Source organism: Argentina silus (assembly GCF_951799395.1).
Source record: "Argentina silus genome assembly, chromosome: X".
NCBI classification, from domain to species: domain Eukaryota; kingdom Metazoa; phylum Chordata; class Actinopteri; order Argentiniformes; family Argentinidae; genus Argentina; species Argentina silus.
Genome location: NC_139653.1, coordinates 16,273,463 through 16,290,156, shown reverse-complemented (window position 1 = coordinate 16,290,156; position 16,694 = coordinate 16,273,463). Strand labels below are relative to the sequence as shown.

At 42.5% G+C, this 16,694-nt stretch overlaps 1 protein-coding gene across 1 annotated transcript in view; it reads left to right on the top strand.

Annotated features, from left to right (window-relative positions):
- The window catches only part of frem2b (FRAS1 related extracellular matrix 2b), a 76,873-nt gene that overhangs the window by 34,455 nt on the left and 25,724 nt on the right, over positions 1-16,694 (top strand). Inside the window, exons 3-4 of the mRNA XM_083695643.1 lie at positions 1,912-2,058; positions 5,317-5,547. Coding sequence (XP_083551769.1) covers positions 1,912-2,058; positions 5,317-5,547 — 378 coding nt within the window. The remainder of the gene's footprint in view (positions 1-1,911; positions 2,059-5,316; positions 5,548-16,694) is intronic.

The window sequence follows — 16,694 nt, the reverse complement described above, 5'->3', positions numbered from 1 at the left end:
ATATATGCTGTTGCACTGTACTGTACTGTACATTATACTGTATGGATAGAATGAAGAGATCCCTTGTGAGGACACTGATCCCTTGTGAGGACAATTAGCTTTGTTTTCAGAGTCATGATTGAACTAGAGCTGTTCAACTGGAGTCTTTAACATTGTGAATCCATCAGAACTGTGCCTTCAGCGGTTAGAGATCTGTGAGTTCTAGGAACGTCAATGTCTGTCTTCCGTATTCTCTTTCATCCAAACCTTGTTGACAAAGCCCATTAATGTGGAAAACATCAAAATTTGAAGAGAAGCCAGAACAGTCTCATCCCTTCAGTAGTTTAATGGATTCCTCATCATCTTCAGTTTATTGTCCTTATTTAGGATAAGACTGGTAGAGCTTTTGTAATATCTGAATTACAGTAGTTCATGATAAAGTAATGATATGCTTTGTTGGACTGGTGCCCTAATAGAATCACTTGAATTTTTGTATCTAATTGGCTAGATAGTTCATTTGTGAGAAAGAAAGTGTAACTATCCTCCCCTCCACTGCTCTAGTCTGTCTGTGTCCTGTTGCCCCAGTTATGACTGAGCATTGTTAATTCACAGGTGTCACATGCATTGACTCCCATTGTATTCCAGGTAAGAAAATATGTCTGGTGGTGGAACAGTGCTGAACAGGTGCAGACACTCACACTCACACTTCCACACACTCACACTCCTAGGTGCTCTTACACACTGAGACATGCTCTCTCACACACACACACACACACACACACACACACACACACACACACACACACATACACACCACACACACACACACACACACACACACACACACACACACACACACACACACACACACACACACACACAAACACCCTCACACACAATAAAACACTCAGACACACCCTGGTGAATGTGTAGGTCTCACTCACTCATGAAAGGGAAATGGGCATAGCAGAGCAGTCGGCTGGACGTGACAGATTTACTGACCGTGACATTTTTAGAGGGGAGGAGAGAGATAGGCGGTTAGGCCTCTGAAGTGATGCCAAATGCAAACATACTCTGAAACCCCAGAACAATGTGCCTCAGACCCTCCTAGTTGTTTCTCTTTCCTTCCGCCAAACTCACATCTGCCGGCTGTTCAGCAGGTCAGTCACTTGGATCAAGCTCCCACCACTCCCTGCATTTAGGAGCACTCTGCATTCAGTCTGGCCTGTTCAGGCTGATGTGGAAGGAACCAGTCCTGTTATGACCCAGCTGCAGTCATCTGATTACTAAATAGTCAGACGTCTGTATGTGTGTGTGCACCCATGTGCCATGCTCTCATGCGTTGGTGTATGTGTGTGTGTGTGTGTGTGTGTGTGTGTGTGTGTGTGTGTGTGTGTATGTGTTTGATGTTGGTGTGTGGCTTCTCTCTATGTGGTCAGACAGTAACGGCCAGTGATGCCCTCCAGGAATAGAGTCATTGCTTTGAATCCAACTTCAAAAGAGATAGATAAAATACGCCAGCTCAGATAGGAAATAGACTAACCTTTTTATCTCAATTAAAAATGAGTTAATTAGGCCTCATACATTATACTTTCTGTTGCATCAGGGCTTTGCACTGACACCTTCCACTCGATATTGGCAGGGCATTTGCCATTGTGGTCTTAAAGGTACTCCGGGCCATATTCTAATGAGAGGATAATGATACTGCAATATGGTCCAAAATAGAATAGCTGTACTATAATTTCCATTCTAAATGATTTTAATAGCAATTAACGAGTCCTGAAAATCGTATTGAGACTTATTGAGATGTTTTTATTTGATATTTGTGTTATTTGAATATGATAGTGTTATTTGCATGTTTGTTTTTTATCTTTCTCAAAGGCTCCAGATGTTTTGTTTTTTGCTAATACTCTCAAATGTCTTTATGTGCAGGGGGCAACAAGCTGAAGAACCAGCAGTTTCGTCTGAACTGGGCCTGGATCTCTCTGGAGAAGGAGTACTATGTGGTTGATGAGGAGGCCAAGTTCCTGGAGGTGATGCTGAAACGCAGAGGCTACCTTGGGGAGACATCCTTTGTCAGTGAGTGGGCATCCTTCCAATTAAACACACTATTATCACTGATAGCATTAAACTACAATACCTATACTGTAAAACCAGAATGTAATTGCATGTCTGTAGTTTCATATTTTAACACTGCTCTTTTACACTGCAATACTGCAGCTGTGCAGCCATCTAAATTATCTGTGAAGTCTTGAGAACATGGTTTAGATTTAGTAATATTCTTCGGTCATGATGACATAAAGGTTGGTCAAATTCTTCCTTATCATAAACCTTTTCATCATCAAGCCAAAACAAACAATGTCCTTATTTGGTTTTCTTTGAAAAGTAGCTCCACAAAGTGTGATTATACAGTAGTAGCATGGTCATAGACCTTTGCTGGGTGAGTACACCCTCTGCTACAGTAGCTTCTTAGAGAGACCAGGGGTTGGACAGACAACTTTGGGGTCATGCAGGTCATGACCTCTCGCCCATCTCCTCAGGCCAGTATTTATGCTGTTAGTCCTCTCACTAAGTGGGATAGCACAAAGGGACCGCAGTTGCTCATGGGAAAGGTCACAGAAAGTTGGTGGTCCCAAAAAGACACCATTCTCCAAGTTACTCCAGTGTCAAAACTCAAATTAATTTAATCTCCTTAACTGAATGAGTAGTAGATGCAGTGGAACAATACTGGGAGAAATAAACCTGAGGGTTTTATTAGCTCCAAGTATCTAGGACTGACTGGTATCTTTACCACTGGTACCACTGCCATTGTGATTGCCCCCCATATTTTTGGTGTAAAAAAAGCTCTGACATTTTGAAATGATCTAACTGAGGTTTTGGGTCAATCCTTAAAGGGTTGAATTGTCCCCTGTGACTTTACTGGCTCTGTAGCTGTGGTTAATTAGCTCTATCAGGGGTGATACACAGATGATACTGACCTTAAGTTTGTCTCAAGGGTCTGCTCTCTTCAAGACGACCAGTCTCAGTCACTATTCAAGTGAATGTCCACAAGGAATAGCCTCCCAAGGACAACTGAGGGGCATTTAATTTATTAGCATAACATACAAGAATAATATAATCCATAATCTGAAGAAGAAGATGCTTTTCTTAGAAGAAGAAACTCCCCGAAAATCAGAACCACATTTCTGGCAACATTTTGCCAAAATATTGTCTTTGAATGTTCTCCAGCAGGGTCTCTTCCATCTTCCATGATAAGGATGGAAAAGAAAAAAAGTAAACCTTTTGATGAACTGGGAACACAGATCTCTCAACAGCCTGACAATTCCCGTCACCCATCTGCTTTGGTGCTGAGATGAGACAGTGACTGATGTCAGGCCAGTGCTCTCAGACGGAGGATAGCCCAGCTCTGCCTTAGTAAACACTGATCAGAAAGTCCCATGACGCGATGTTCCTTGATTAGGAGTTACGTACACTCAACAAGCACTTTATTAGGAAAACCTGTACACCTTCTCATGGTGGAGGTGGTATAATGGTGTGGGGAATGTTTTCTTGGCACACTTTGGGCCTGTTAATACCAATCAATCATCGCCTGAATGCCACAGCCTATTTAGTATTGTTGCTGACCATGTGCATCCCTTCATGGCCACAATTTACCCATCTTCTAATGGCAACTTCCAGCATGATAATGCACCATGTCACAAAGCAAAAGTCGTCTCACACTGGTTTCATGAACATGACAATGAGTTCAGTGTTCTTCAGTGGCCTTCCCAGTCACCAGATCTGAATCCAATAGAACACCTTTGCGATGATTCACAGCTTGAAAGTGTACCTGAAAAATCTGCAGGAATTGTGTGAGGCAGTCATGTCATCATGGACCAGAATCTCAAAGGAATGTTTCCAACATCAATGCCACAAAGAATTGAGGCTGTTTTGAGAGCAAAGGGAGGTCCTACCCAGTATTAGATAGTGTTCTTAATAAAGTGCTCAGTGAGTGTATATGTGCCCGGTGCTATTTTGGTGGCTATATTGAGCTCACCTGCTGTTAGACCTCAGAGTCACTGCTATGAATAGGGGGATGTGATACCCCCATTGTGAGTGAGGCAGAGTTTGGGAACGAATGGTGCCCTTCCCTCTGCTAGCTGCTCTTTGAAGACAGGTAATTTTTGCAGCTCCCTTGAGCTCATCCATTTAATCTCTGCACACATGTGCAGGGCCCATGTCCCTCCCTCTGTACTTGCATATCAAAGCTCACTTTTCCTAATTTTCTTCAAAGAATTAAATGATAATTTTATCCAAAACCCATACATTTCTCCTTCTGTGTACCATTGAAGCTCTTGAGTTGTCATTGTTGCACTTGAATCTCTCTCTCTCTCTCTCTCTCTCTCTCTCTCTGTTCTGAGAAAGTGTGAAGTATTTGGAAAAAGCCCATGTTACCCTGGTTCTTATGTCTTAATTTATTTATTTGTTTATTTATTCCGGCTGCAATGTTTTATTTGCTGGGGGCCTCCTGCTGTGTGCAGTGCTGTGAGCTAGCAGAGGGAGTGTGAGTCTCTGTCCCATGCTGCATCTGGTTCACTACCCTGAACAGCAGGAGCCCTGCCAATGTCACAGGCCGGCAATGACACTGGGCCTGATCAAACGCCAATGGCCAGAACCAAGCCTGCCATAATTGACTCACCATGGCTCCAGGGGCCGGATTGACATGAGAGGGAATAGGTTCTGCTGTCAAGACAGGCAAATTATCATATCCTTCTGGTGCATGTCGAGGCCATCTGCTTGCAGATGCACAATAGCTTCATTTCACAGGAATCTCTTGCTGGATTATGTTTGCCATTGTTTTTATACTGGTTATTGTAGTTGTGTAACGTAACTTAACATTGGCAAAGTTGCAAAAGAAAATGGATTTTAATGAAAACAGCCAGATATTTAAACCTGGAGACATTTGAGGTGCTGCTTTATGTTAATACAACATATCTAGTGGCCTCTCGTTATAAACAAATCTGTATTTTTTGTAGTTATTTATCTGCAAAACCTTTGCTCATTATACATTTTCACACAATCTGTTTAAATTAAAAAGGCTGAACAGATATTTATGATATTTGGCCTATATTTAGTCTGTCACAACTCGATTAGAAGAAATCATATTTTGAGAAATATTCAGTAACAGCGGAGAATTGATGATAGGCCTTTTGCAATGTAACATGCAAACAGCTGCAGGTCTCAATAATGCACAGTAGTTTTCTATTGCAATTAGAGTATAAGAAACATAGCTATACCTGAACATTATTCACACAGGTATAGTAGTGTAGTAATGATCTCCCCCTCATCCCCCCAAAGGTATTGGCACCAAAGATGGCACAGCTGAGAAGGACAAAGATTTTCGGGGGAAGTCCCAGAAACAGGTCCAGTTCAACCCTGGCCAGACCACAGCCACCTGGAAGGTGCAGATCCTGCCGGACAACGAGTATGAGGAATCTGAGTCTTTCCAAATCGTTTTGTCCGAACCTGTCATGGCTGCACTGGAATTTCCACAGATAGCTACTGTAGAGATCCTGGATCCTGCTGATGGTGAGTGACAACTCTCAAAACAACTCCTGGTAACACTTTACATTAAGTTGCACTTATACCTGTGTAGTTTATTACTAATTACTGTAGTAACAACATTTCATTAACATGTTGTAACATAATCGTAAGGTAATTACATAGCACATGGAGTTGAGTAGTTTGTGTTATTACACAAATGGAATAACGAACAGTCCTTATTGCACTTGGGTAATAACATAAACTGCTCTACTCTGCAATTACATAGAAATTACCAATGTTCTATGTACAGTAACAGCATGTTAATACCATGTTGTTACTATTATGATTACAGAGTTACTACACAGGTATAGGGGTAACCTGATGTAAATGTGACCTGATTCCTTGTTTATTCTCAGTCACACAATAACCGTAAAGAGAACCACATGGTTGATGGTGCTCATTTACTATAGAAAGATTGTCTATCATACTTTCAAGACATGACCAATCTTTGGTTATATGAAGGGAGCCAGAGTTTTCCAGCTTGTGAATTGTAACACAGCTCAGAGCTCACTGAGGTCAATGAATAACAAGGCATGCACCTCCTTCAGCTTCAGCAAAGAGTGCCCATGTTCCAGCGCTTAGAGAAGCTGCCCTCTGTCTCGTATCTGTCCTCCTAGTGCCTGAGCATACACAGATCAGCATAAAGCAACACATCTTAATCATATCATGATGAGACTGAAATTCAACACTTTTAGACCAGGCATTAGTCTGGCTCCATGACTGAGAATCATACATATTGACAAAGAAACCAATGTGGTCATATTGCTTGGACATAGTGATCCAACACAACAACAACAGTTCATATCAAGTTTTCATAGTTTCAAGATATCAGCAATTCAGATTAGCAAATTAACAAGGTCAAAGTGTATAGAGAGAACCAAGTTAGAGCCTTCCCAGGACTTTCTAATTCTCACCATGGAGATGCAGCAGAGGCTAGACAAGGGCAGACAATTCAAACAAATAATTAAAAAAAAAAAAAATAATATATATAAATGATGCCACTCTTTGGGGACCCTGTGTGAAAGGAAGAATATTCCGTCAACAACTTACACTAATTTAAATGTGTGGATGAGAATGTTTGTCTCACAAAACAGTCGTCTCTGGAGGGCAATTACAGTAACTGGCAGCTATCTCTCCAGTAGTTGTTAAAACTGGGAGTTTTTGTTGTTGTTGCGTAGACCTTTGAGTAGACCTTGTCTGCCCTCTGTCACTACGCTGCTGATATACAATACACAGACATGTCTTTCCATTAACATATCATTATGCTGTTTATGATTTTAATGTTTACTTCAGCGTTTCAGAGTCAAACTGACAGTTTCTGGCAGACCCCTTAAATGTAAAAGTTTTTAACCATCAAAATATCATTTTAACAGAGAGAGGATAATTTAAGCACATGAAGGGCTGCGAGCATATAGCCAAAGTTCTGACAAAGAAATAGTGTACAGTGTATTCAGCCAAGAGAAAGGCAGAACTACTCAGCCCTGGGGGGGGGGGGGGGGGGGGGAGTTCATGGGGCCTGGTTGGACTGCTGTTCCTGTCTCAGGGTTTCTAATTGGTCTTAGGGACTGTTGGGGGCTTGCTGATGAGATGGTAGAGTTCATGCCCTCCTGATTCACTGGAACCTTGTTAATGTAGAAGACCACATTCTCTAAGCTGCATACAGATGTTTGTTTTGTTGTAAGTCGCTTTGGATAAAGGCGTCTTCTAAATGCCATGAATGTAATGTGAATGTAAATGATTTCTAACCCTACGATGTGAGGTACCCCTCAGTGCATACCCCTAAAATAATGCAGGCATGCTGCCTCAGCAGCCTGCTATCTTTGAAAATACCTGCATATTTAACATTGATACAACCCCCCACAAATTAGTGGCAGGTAAATATTTATTATTTTAATTAATAATTATTAATAATTATTTTAATTTTAATTAAAGCTGCAGATGGGCAGGTTTACCAAATGATACATGCCAGCAGCACATTCCTCCTTGAACCTGCATACAACAGGTTCCAATTATACATCTTCTTCTTTTGGCTCTTTACTCCAAAAGATTGATCAGTTTTACTCCAATTTATTTGGTGGTATTTGTGTCCATATTGGTTTCACCATTTAGAAATGACAGCACTTTGTATACATAGTCCCTCTATTTCAGGGCACCAAAAGTAATGGGACAATTGGCTTGACAAGTGTTTCTGGTATTTCAGGTGTTCAGTCACATCATTTGCGCAGGCATAAGACAGCTGTCAATGTCTAGTATTGATTCTAGGCTTTGCATTTGCCTTTGAAGTCTGTTACTGGTGTCTGTCAACATGAGCACCAAGGTGTCAGTGAAAGTCAAGGCAAAATGTTAAAACACTATTAGAAACAAAGGCAAAACCTTAGGCCAAGATCAGCAGTTTGGAACATCTTTAAAAAGAAAGAAAAAGCACTGGTGACCTCAATAATCGCAAACGGGCTGGTAGGCCATGGATGATTGAAAAATGCTCACCATAATTAAGAAAAACCCCAGAAACAACTGTCCCACTGAACAGGAACACTCCAGGAGGTAGGCGTGAAGGTGTCAGAGACTACCATTTGCAGAATACGTCACCAGCCGAACTACAGAGGCTTCACTGCAAGGTGCAAACCACTAGTTATCCTCAAAAAGGATAGTCAGGTTACAGTTTTCTATAAAGTACCTAAAAAGCCTGCAGAGGTGTGGAAAAAAGGTATTTTGGAGAGATAAGATGAATATTATCATGTACCAGAGTGATTGCAAGTGGAAAGTTTGGAGAAAAAAGGATCTGCCCAAGATTTACAGCATACCACCTGTATAGCATGTATAGATGCCACTAGAACTGGCTAACATGTCTTAATTGATGATGTAACTGCTGATGGCAGCAGTAGAAGTGTACAGAAACATCTTGTCGGCTCAAATACAAGCAAATGCCTCCAAATTAATTGCTTTTGGGATTTGAGGATGCTGCTGGGGCCAGGATCGTCGTTGACCGGGTGGGAGAGAAATCCAAGGGGGCACTAGGGGCTGATGGAGCCAGAGAATCATGGTCAAGAAGGTCAAAGCTGTTAGACAGCTCCACCAAGTCGTTCCCAATGGGGAAAAACCTGGGGAGCGACACTCTCGCCGCCTACCTGGTTTTCTTTTTGTTACCTGTGACCACCAGTTTGGGGACCGGTCCTGGGAAGGCATCTGGGCTGAAAAGCTCCCCTACAGCAAGGGCCGAGCTGTAGGAGGTATGCTGTCTCAGCTGGTCCTGGAGAGCAATAATACAATCGTCTCTCATTTTCACCTCCTTCATGAGGTGGAGGATGTTGGCTTGTAATCCGATGAGCCGGTTACATCCTTCACACACAAAAGGTTCCTCTGACTCTAAACAGTAGTCTCCCTTCGTAGATACTAAACACATTTGACATAAGCCACATTTAAAGTAACCATGTCTTCCAAATTACAATTTGTGAGCGAGAGGGGGGGCTCCTCTGCTGAAGCCTCCTCAATGTCCACTAAAGGGGAATTAAAAGGAGAAATGTTCCGGTATTAGGTTGTGCTCAGATATCCAGTACAGGAATATCCAGATATAAAGAGTATCATCCAGAAGTAAAGAGTAGCAAAATTGAAATAAAATAGAAGCTGAGAATCTTTATTTTAACCTCACAGCCCACAAATATTGTTTAATTGCCACAATTTTCGGATTTGTTGTGTAACTGTATAAAAGCAATAATGCCCTTGAGGCCGTGATTTAAGTTGCATGGGCCCAATTATGGGCCCGATCTTTGCTTTCATTTGATATGTTTAGATGTCTGATCAGTTAGTCATAACACAGTAAACTGCATAGGCGAATGCTATATATCACAGGAAACGCTCTGATCTTGGCTTCCCAATGGTGCTATAATATGCTATAATATCTTTGTTTTCAATATATGGGCAGCACTTACAGTCGTAAAGTAAAAGAAGATGGACACTCCCATCTCCAGATGCTCTGAATATTCGAAAATATTACAGAACATACACTTTTGGTACTGGTTGAAACAGGACGGTCTATTGGTTCTAAGTAGCAGGTCAGTGTTGTTTTCTGTGAAAGTCAAGTGAATCTACAGCCCAAAGTGTCGAGATGTTGATTTTGCGTTTCATTTTATCAAACAACAAACATGTCATAACAGTCACCGTACAGGTCTGTGTGTTTCATTAGACATCATGTGTATGGTATGTAGTTATTTATTAGGTTGTTATAAACATAGCTAGCATTTGATGTTTGCTCTATCAGACACAGATTGAGTGTGTGAGCACTAAATTCGCAACAGGGTCACTACATCAAAAGAGTGCTGGATACGATGTTCTCCATGTTGAAACCCTACAATGACGCATTTTTAGCCAATGACACGGGGGGGGGGGGGGGGGTGACTTCCAATCAGGAGGTGTAAAGGTGATTATTGTTCATATTACAGTTCTTTATTGTATATAGTTGATTTATGCATTGTTGTTGTTTGATAATCATCCAGAATGTTAAACAGTTGGGTGGATTGATAAGTTTTATTGATTTTATAATGTTCTTTTCACATTTGTATGTTTCCAATAGAAAGTAAAGCATTTGGACACTTTTCAGGACACCTGGAGAGGTTTCAAGACAACCACTCACAAAAAGCCTTATAACTTCTGTTCTGTTAGCAGTAGCAACACAGATGTTTGCACACGTTATTGAGAAGTTGCTGAGGCACTGTGAAGTGTTTTCAGCTCTTGTGACTGATAGTATACTTGTTAATGTTCTGTGGAAGATGACTTTGAAAACATTTTGGATATTTTATTTGAACTTTGTCTCCTTGTCATGTGTAGTATGTTATTCTGAACTATGATCTGAGCATATCCACACAAACTTCAAGGTGTTACCTATCAAATGGCATGCTTTTGCATCTGATCATCATATTTCTAATGTTATAAGCAGTTTAGTTTGGGTATATTTTTTAGGCGGAAATTAGTCAAATAGGGCCTAAAGCTTAAGAGGTTAATATTGTCACTTGGTACTGTAGGGGCTTTGCTGGCACTCTGCCCACAGAAAGGCATTGGTTCCAAGTGCTTCAGGCAATGGTTCTCTATGGAGAAGGCAGTGGTTCTCTATGGGGCGACCTTTGGCCCTCTTTTCACTGTGAAGGGTTAATTTCACATGGTTAAGTGTAATCGGGAGAGTCTGCTGAGTGTGTGCATACAGTAGGTCAGTGTTTAAAAGTAGGTCAGTGTTTAAAAGGTTCATGGTTCATTTTTTTCAACAATAATGGCAGCCTGGATGAATTACATGCAGAGTAGCCTACAGTATGAGTTGTTGTTTCATTTTGGAAAATGTTTTGGCGGTATTTTGAAATGAATAGTGTGAAACATACTTTTGAATAGTACTTTGATATTGTAACCTGTGGATTACAGAATGAAGTGAGGAATTTTCATCGAGATATTTTTTACATTTACATTTATGGCATTTAGCCAATGCCTTTATCCAAAGCGACTTACAACAAATACATTTGAATCATCTATCCAACAGTCATCATAAGACAAAGTAATCAATGCTCACACCAGGGGCCATTGGCAGTCGTATTGCCAGAAGCCTTTTTTTTTTTATTAACAGGAGAGAACTTGTACAGGGGGGTAGTGGGGGTGAAGAGGTCTCAAGGGTTGGGTTTAGGGTTAGTACAGGGGGGTCTTTAGGAGGGACTGTTAAGATGTAGCCTGAAGAGATGGGTTTTCAGTCTACGGCGGAAGATCGGTAGTGACTCATGGTAGTGACTGCAGTCCTGACAGTAGTGGGAAGCTCATTCCACCAGTGGGGCTCCAGGACAGCGAAAAGCCGTGACCGAGTGGCGCGGCCACTGCATACAAGTAGAAGTGGCGGTGCCAGGCTGAGGTGGAAGAGCGGAGTGATCATGCAGGGGTTTGGGGGCTAACCATTGCTTGCAAGTAGGGAGGGGCTGTTCCCTTTGCCGCCTGGTAGGCGAGCACCAGGGTCTTGAATCTGATGCGAGCTGCTACCGGGAGCCAGTGGAGGGTGCGGTGGAGGGGTGTGACGTGAGAATTTGGGGAGATTGAACACCAGACGAGCGGCAGCGTTCTGGATGAGCTGCAGAGGCCTGATGGCGGAGGTGGGGAATCCGGCCAAGAGTGAGTTGCAGTAGTCAAAGCGAGAGATTACAAGTGTTTGGATCAAAAGTTGTGCTGCTTCTCTGGTGAGGAATGGACGTATCCTTCTGATGTTGTAGAGGAAGAATCTACAGGAGCGTGTTGTCACTGTGATGTTCGCCACACAGGATAAGTGGTTGTCAAGGATCACCCCAAGGTTCTTGGCTGTATGGGAGGAGGGTTAGTCTTGGAGAGGGCAGAGACACGTGTTGCCACCTGTGAGTCAGAAGGGGGGAAAGAGAGAAAAAGTTGAGTGTCAACTGCGTAGGTGTGGTAGGAGAAACCATGTGAAGAAATTACAGAACCGAGAGATTTGGTATAGAGAAAGAACAGTAAAGGCCCAAGGACAGAGCCCTGGAGGACCACAGTGGTTAGGGCTCATGGAGAGGACAGCGATCCTCTCCACATCACCTGGTAGGAGTGACCGGCCAGGTAGGATGCAAACCAGGAGAGTGCAGAGCCAGAGATGCCCAATTCTGAGAGGGTGGAGAGAAGGCTTGGGTGGTTTACTGTGTCAAATGCAGCGGACAGGTCCAGAAGAATGAGAACAGAGGAGAGGGAGGAAGCTTGAGCGGAGTGGAGGTCCTCCGTGACAGCGAGGAGAGCAGTTTCAGTAGAGTGCCCAGCTTTAAAGCCGGATTGGTGAGGGTCAAGGAAGTTGTTCTGAAGGAGGTAGTTAGACAGTTGGCAGCACGTTCAAGGGTTTTAGATAAGAAGGAGAGAAGGGATACCAGTCTGTAGTTATGGACAGCAGACGGGTCAAGAGTTTGTTTCTTGAGAAGAGGCTTGACTCTGGCTGTCTTGAAGGCAGCTGGGACAGATTCTTTGGATAGAGAGGAATTGATTAAGGTGGTAAGGAACAGAAGGAGGTCTTTGGAGATGGATGTGACCAGTTTTAGAACATCATCAGGGAAGAGGGGGGAGAAATCTGATAAACCAGAGACTGGGTGTTGCACAGTGGGTTTGGGAGGAAAGGTAGCATTGTTGGTGAGAGGTAGAGGAGCAGCTGATGTCATCAACCTTCTTTTCAAAGTAGGTGACAAAGTCATCGGCAGACAGAGAGGAGGGAGGAGGGGGAGGAGGATGGTTGAGGAGTGAGAAAATGTGGAGAACAGTTTCCTTGGATTAGAGACAGAGGATTGAATTTTGGAATGGTAGTATACAGCTTTAGCAGCTGATGCAGATGAGGTGTAGTTGAGGAGGAGAGAGAGATAAGGGTCTAGATCATCAGGAAGGCCAGATCTTCTCTATTTCCTCTCAGCTGCCCAGAGCCCTATTCTACAAGCTTACAGGGTTTCAGACAGCCAGGGAGCGCGTGGAGTGGATGGTGCTGGCCTTGAGATCTGTGGATAGAGAGAGTCGAAGGATGAGGAAAGAGAGGACAGGAGGGTGGAGGAAGCTGCATTAGTGGATAGAAGAGAGAAGGATTCAACAGAGGGTAGGGCGGATAAGACAGAGGAAGAGAGAGCGGTGAGTGATAGGGTGCGCAGGTTGCGACGAGTGGATACAGTGTGGGTAGAGACTGGCTGGGAGGGTGAGCATTTGAGAGGGAGGGAGAAGGATACGAAGTGATGATCAGAAACCGGAAGAGGGGTAACAGTGAGGTTTAAGGTATGGGAGGATCTTGTGAAGACAAGGTCGAGCTGATTGCTGCCTCATGAGTGGGAGGAGAGTGGGACAGGGTAGGGCCGAAGGAGGAGAGAAGGTCAAGTGCTCCAGACGAGTGAAACTTCTCCGACTGGATGTTGAAGTCACCCAGTATTGTGAGCGGTGTGCCGTCCTCAAGGCAGAAGCTGAGAAGGACATCCATCTCATCTAAGAAGTGGCCAAGCTGACCTAGTGGACGATAGATAACAACAATGTGAAGTTTGACAGGGGAAGTGATAGAAACAGCATGGAATTCAAAGGTGGATATGGACAGGTGTGACAGGGGAAGGACATTTTGTCACCACTTAGGCAAGATGAGGACTCCTGTTCCTCCTCCTCAACCAGAGAGTCTAGGGGAAAGAGTAAAGGAGTAGGCATCAGAGAGGGCTGCCTGAGTAGCTGTGTTATCCTTTGTAATCCATGTCTCTGTGAGAGCAAGGAAGTGGAGAGACATGAAGCAGGCATAGGCTGAGATATCCTCTGCTTTCCAGACCGCTGATTGGCAGTTCCAAAGTCCTCCTGTGACAGTGAGGTCATGGTCAGTTGAGCATGGTGGGTAGATTAGATTGGAAGGGTTGCCGGTGGAGGTGTAGCGTCGATGTGTCCTCCTGATGGATGAAATAACAGGAATGGGGAGAAAGCAAATTTTTTGCCAGTATAGAGGGAGAGGGTTAGTGGGAAATATAGGATATAGGTAGGCTCAATACACTCAGGGTAATTAAAAAATTATCAAAATAGAATAAAAAATACTTAGTAGTGTGGCCTTCCTCTCAGGCCTTCCTCGATGGACTCCACAGATAGACTCCTTCGTCTTTGTGTCAGGAGGCTGTCGCAGAGGCTGTCGCTCTGTGATCATCACAATATAAATGTAGATTCTGTGATTGCTGATGACTAGCAGGGCAGCAGCCCCTCCCACCTGACGATCAGTTAACGACCAGACAGGCTTCACCACTCACTCAATCCCAAATGTATTAGTCCTAGTCCAGGGTGAGCAGGAGTTAAATACTTGGCAGGATAGTGTTTAGGCCCTCCCACTGGAGATTGACAGCACTTCACAGCAATTGACTTCAAACAGCTTCCAATAGAAACTACTATCAGAGTTTAAGGCACGATAGCCACAGCAAAACAAACAACTTCTAACAGCACTCTGACTAGAACAAGATTAAACTAACTTCCTCAGACTGGAGAACAGACAGTAGTCAGAACAGACTGGAGAACAGAGACAGAAGTTAGGGTTTTGAATTTCAGGTGGATTTTATTAGACAATTGCCTAGGGTCTATGACAGGTGAGAAGAGATTTCCCCTGCCAGTCTGATGCCTCTACTCTGAATATGGTGTGACAGAGACAGATATAGGCCTATGTAGTGTATTGTGCATACAGTAAGCCTATCAAATGTGTGACTAAAGATTCACAATAACAGCTCAAAGCAGGAACAAGTTATTATAGCCTACTGTAGAGGTGTACCCTGTATCTTTGGTGGTAATGTATAGTAGCTTTAGCTCCCTTCAAGGCACTAGATTGCAGGACATGGCTCTGAACCCCCTTAATGAACCGTATAAGGTTATAATGTTCCCTGATTCCTGATCCTCCCTGATACACTGCCTTTGGAAAGTATTCAGACCCCTTCACTTTTTCCACATTTTGTTGTGTTATAGACTCAATTTAAAACGAATTTGCCATCAATCCACACACAATACCCCAGAATGATAAAGTGAAAACAAGTTTTTTCGTAATTTCAGTAAATTTATTACAATTTAAATACAGAAATATCCCATGTACATAAGTATTCAGACCCTTTGCTATGACACTCTTAAAATGAGCTAAAATGCAAAAACGTTATCAAAAAGTTGAATTGAGTCCATCTCAATGCAAGGATAATAGTTAATGTAATTTTGGAAAGAATATCTTTGTTTGCATAGGGTCTATGATTTGCATAGAAATCAATTCCACACTATGTAGATTAGGATGTCACTACCAACTCAGCAAATTTCATAATTTTCTCTTGATCCAGACAAACACCCCAGTCCCTGCCAGTGACAAACATACCCATAACTTGATGCAGCTACCACTATTCTTCACACGAGAGATGGTGTGGAAACTGCATTGCATGTGGTGGATTTGCACCAAACATAATGCTTTGTAGTAAAACCAAATGAACACATTTCCAGCCACTTTCTTTGCTGTATCACTTGATTTCATTGTTGCAAACACAATTATGGATATGAGATAGATTATTTTCCATTAAGGGATTCTTTTTGGCCACTTGGTTATAGACCAATTTTGTAGAGTGACTGAGATGATGTTGTCCCATTGACTGTGCTTTTTCCTCTCCACCATTCGACTTTGTAGATTTTTGTATGTCTCTCCAGGCCACAGGGTCGCATTCCTGAGCAGTTTTGTTCCTCTCCATTTGCTCGGTTTGTAATGACAAGCTGATCTACACAGTGTGTAATTGATTCCTATGCAAATCAGAGACCCTATAAAAATGATATTAAGAAAAAAGATATTAATTCCAAAATTACATTAACAAAATTGCATTAAGATAGACTCAATTCAACTTATTGAGTGATTTGTTGATGACATTTTAGCATTTGCATGTACATGAGGTATTTCTGTATTTCATAAACTAGATTTTTCCAATATATCTGATGAGGCAAACTATCACCAACCATTCTCTCTCATTTTTATTTTTAGGATTATTTGGAGGGAACACCAATAATGTCAGCACTGTCAGTAAATCCTTCACTTCACACATCTTCACAACTTGTGTATGTTGCAGCAGCAGCATTGAGGTAGACCACCATTGCGATGGCAGTGTGAACCTTTTAAACACTGATGTACTGTAGTTAAATCATGTTTCTGGCCTCAAAGCACATCAAATTGAGGGGTAGGCTTCAAAGCGGCTTACTATGTAACAGGTGGTTTAAGGTGGACCCAAGTGTAGAGTTGCAAAAATCAAACGTAAGCTTTATTATAATTTTACAGGAAAACACAGGTACATCCATAGAACGATAGTTCAAGACAGAACAACAGGAATAGCAAAAACCAGGCTTATAAACTGGACAAATAACAGGGCACGGGTGAGATCAATGAACTAAAAGAGATGGATAATAAAAATAATAAAAGGAGTCAGTGTGCACTGCTGATGAATCATCGATAGAAGTTAGCAAAGCCGAGGAAACACTGCAGCTGTTTAATCGAGAAGGATGTGGGCTAGATACTGACAGATTGGGTCTTGCCTGGGATCCATCTGGATTTTGCCCGTGTTATGCATCCAAAAGCCATGACCAGGTAATTGTAGTGACCGTGTGTTGTGTGTTGAAAGCTGTTTTCC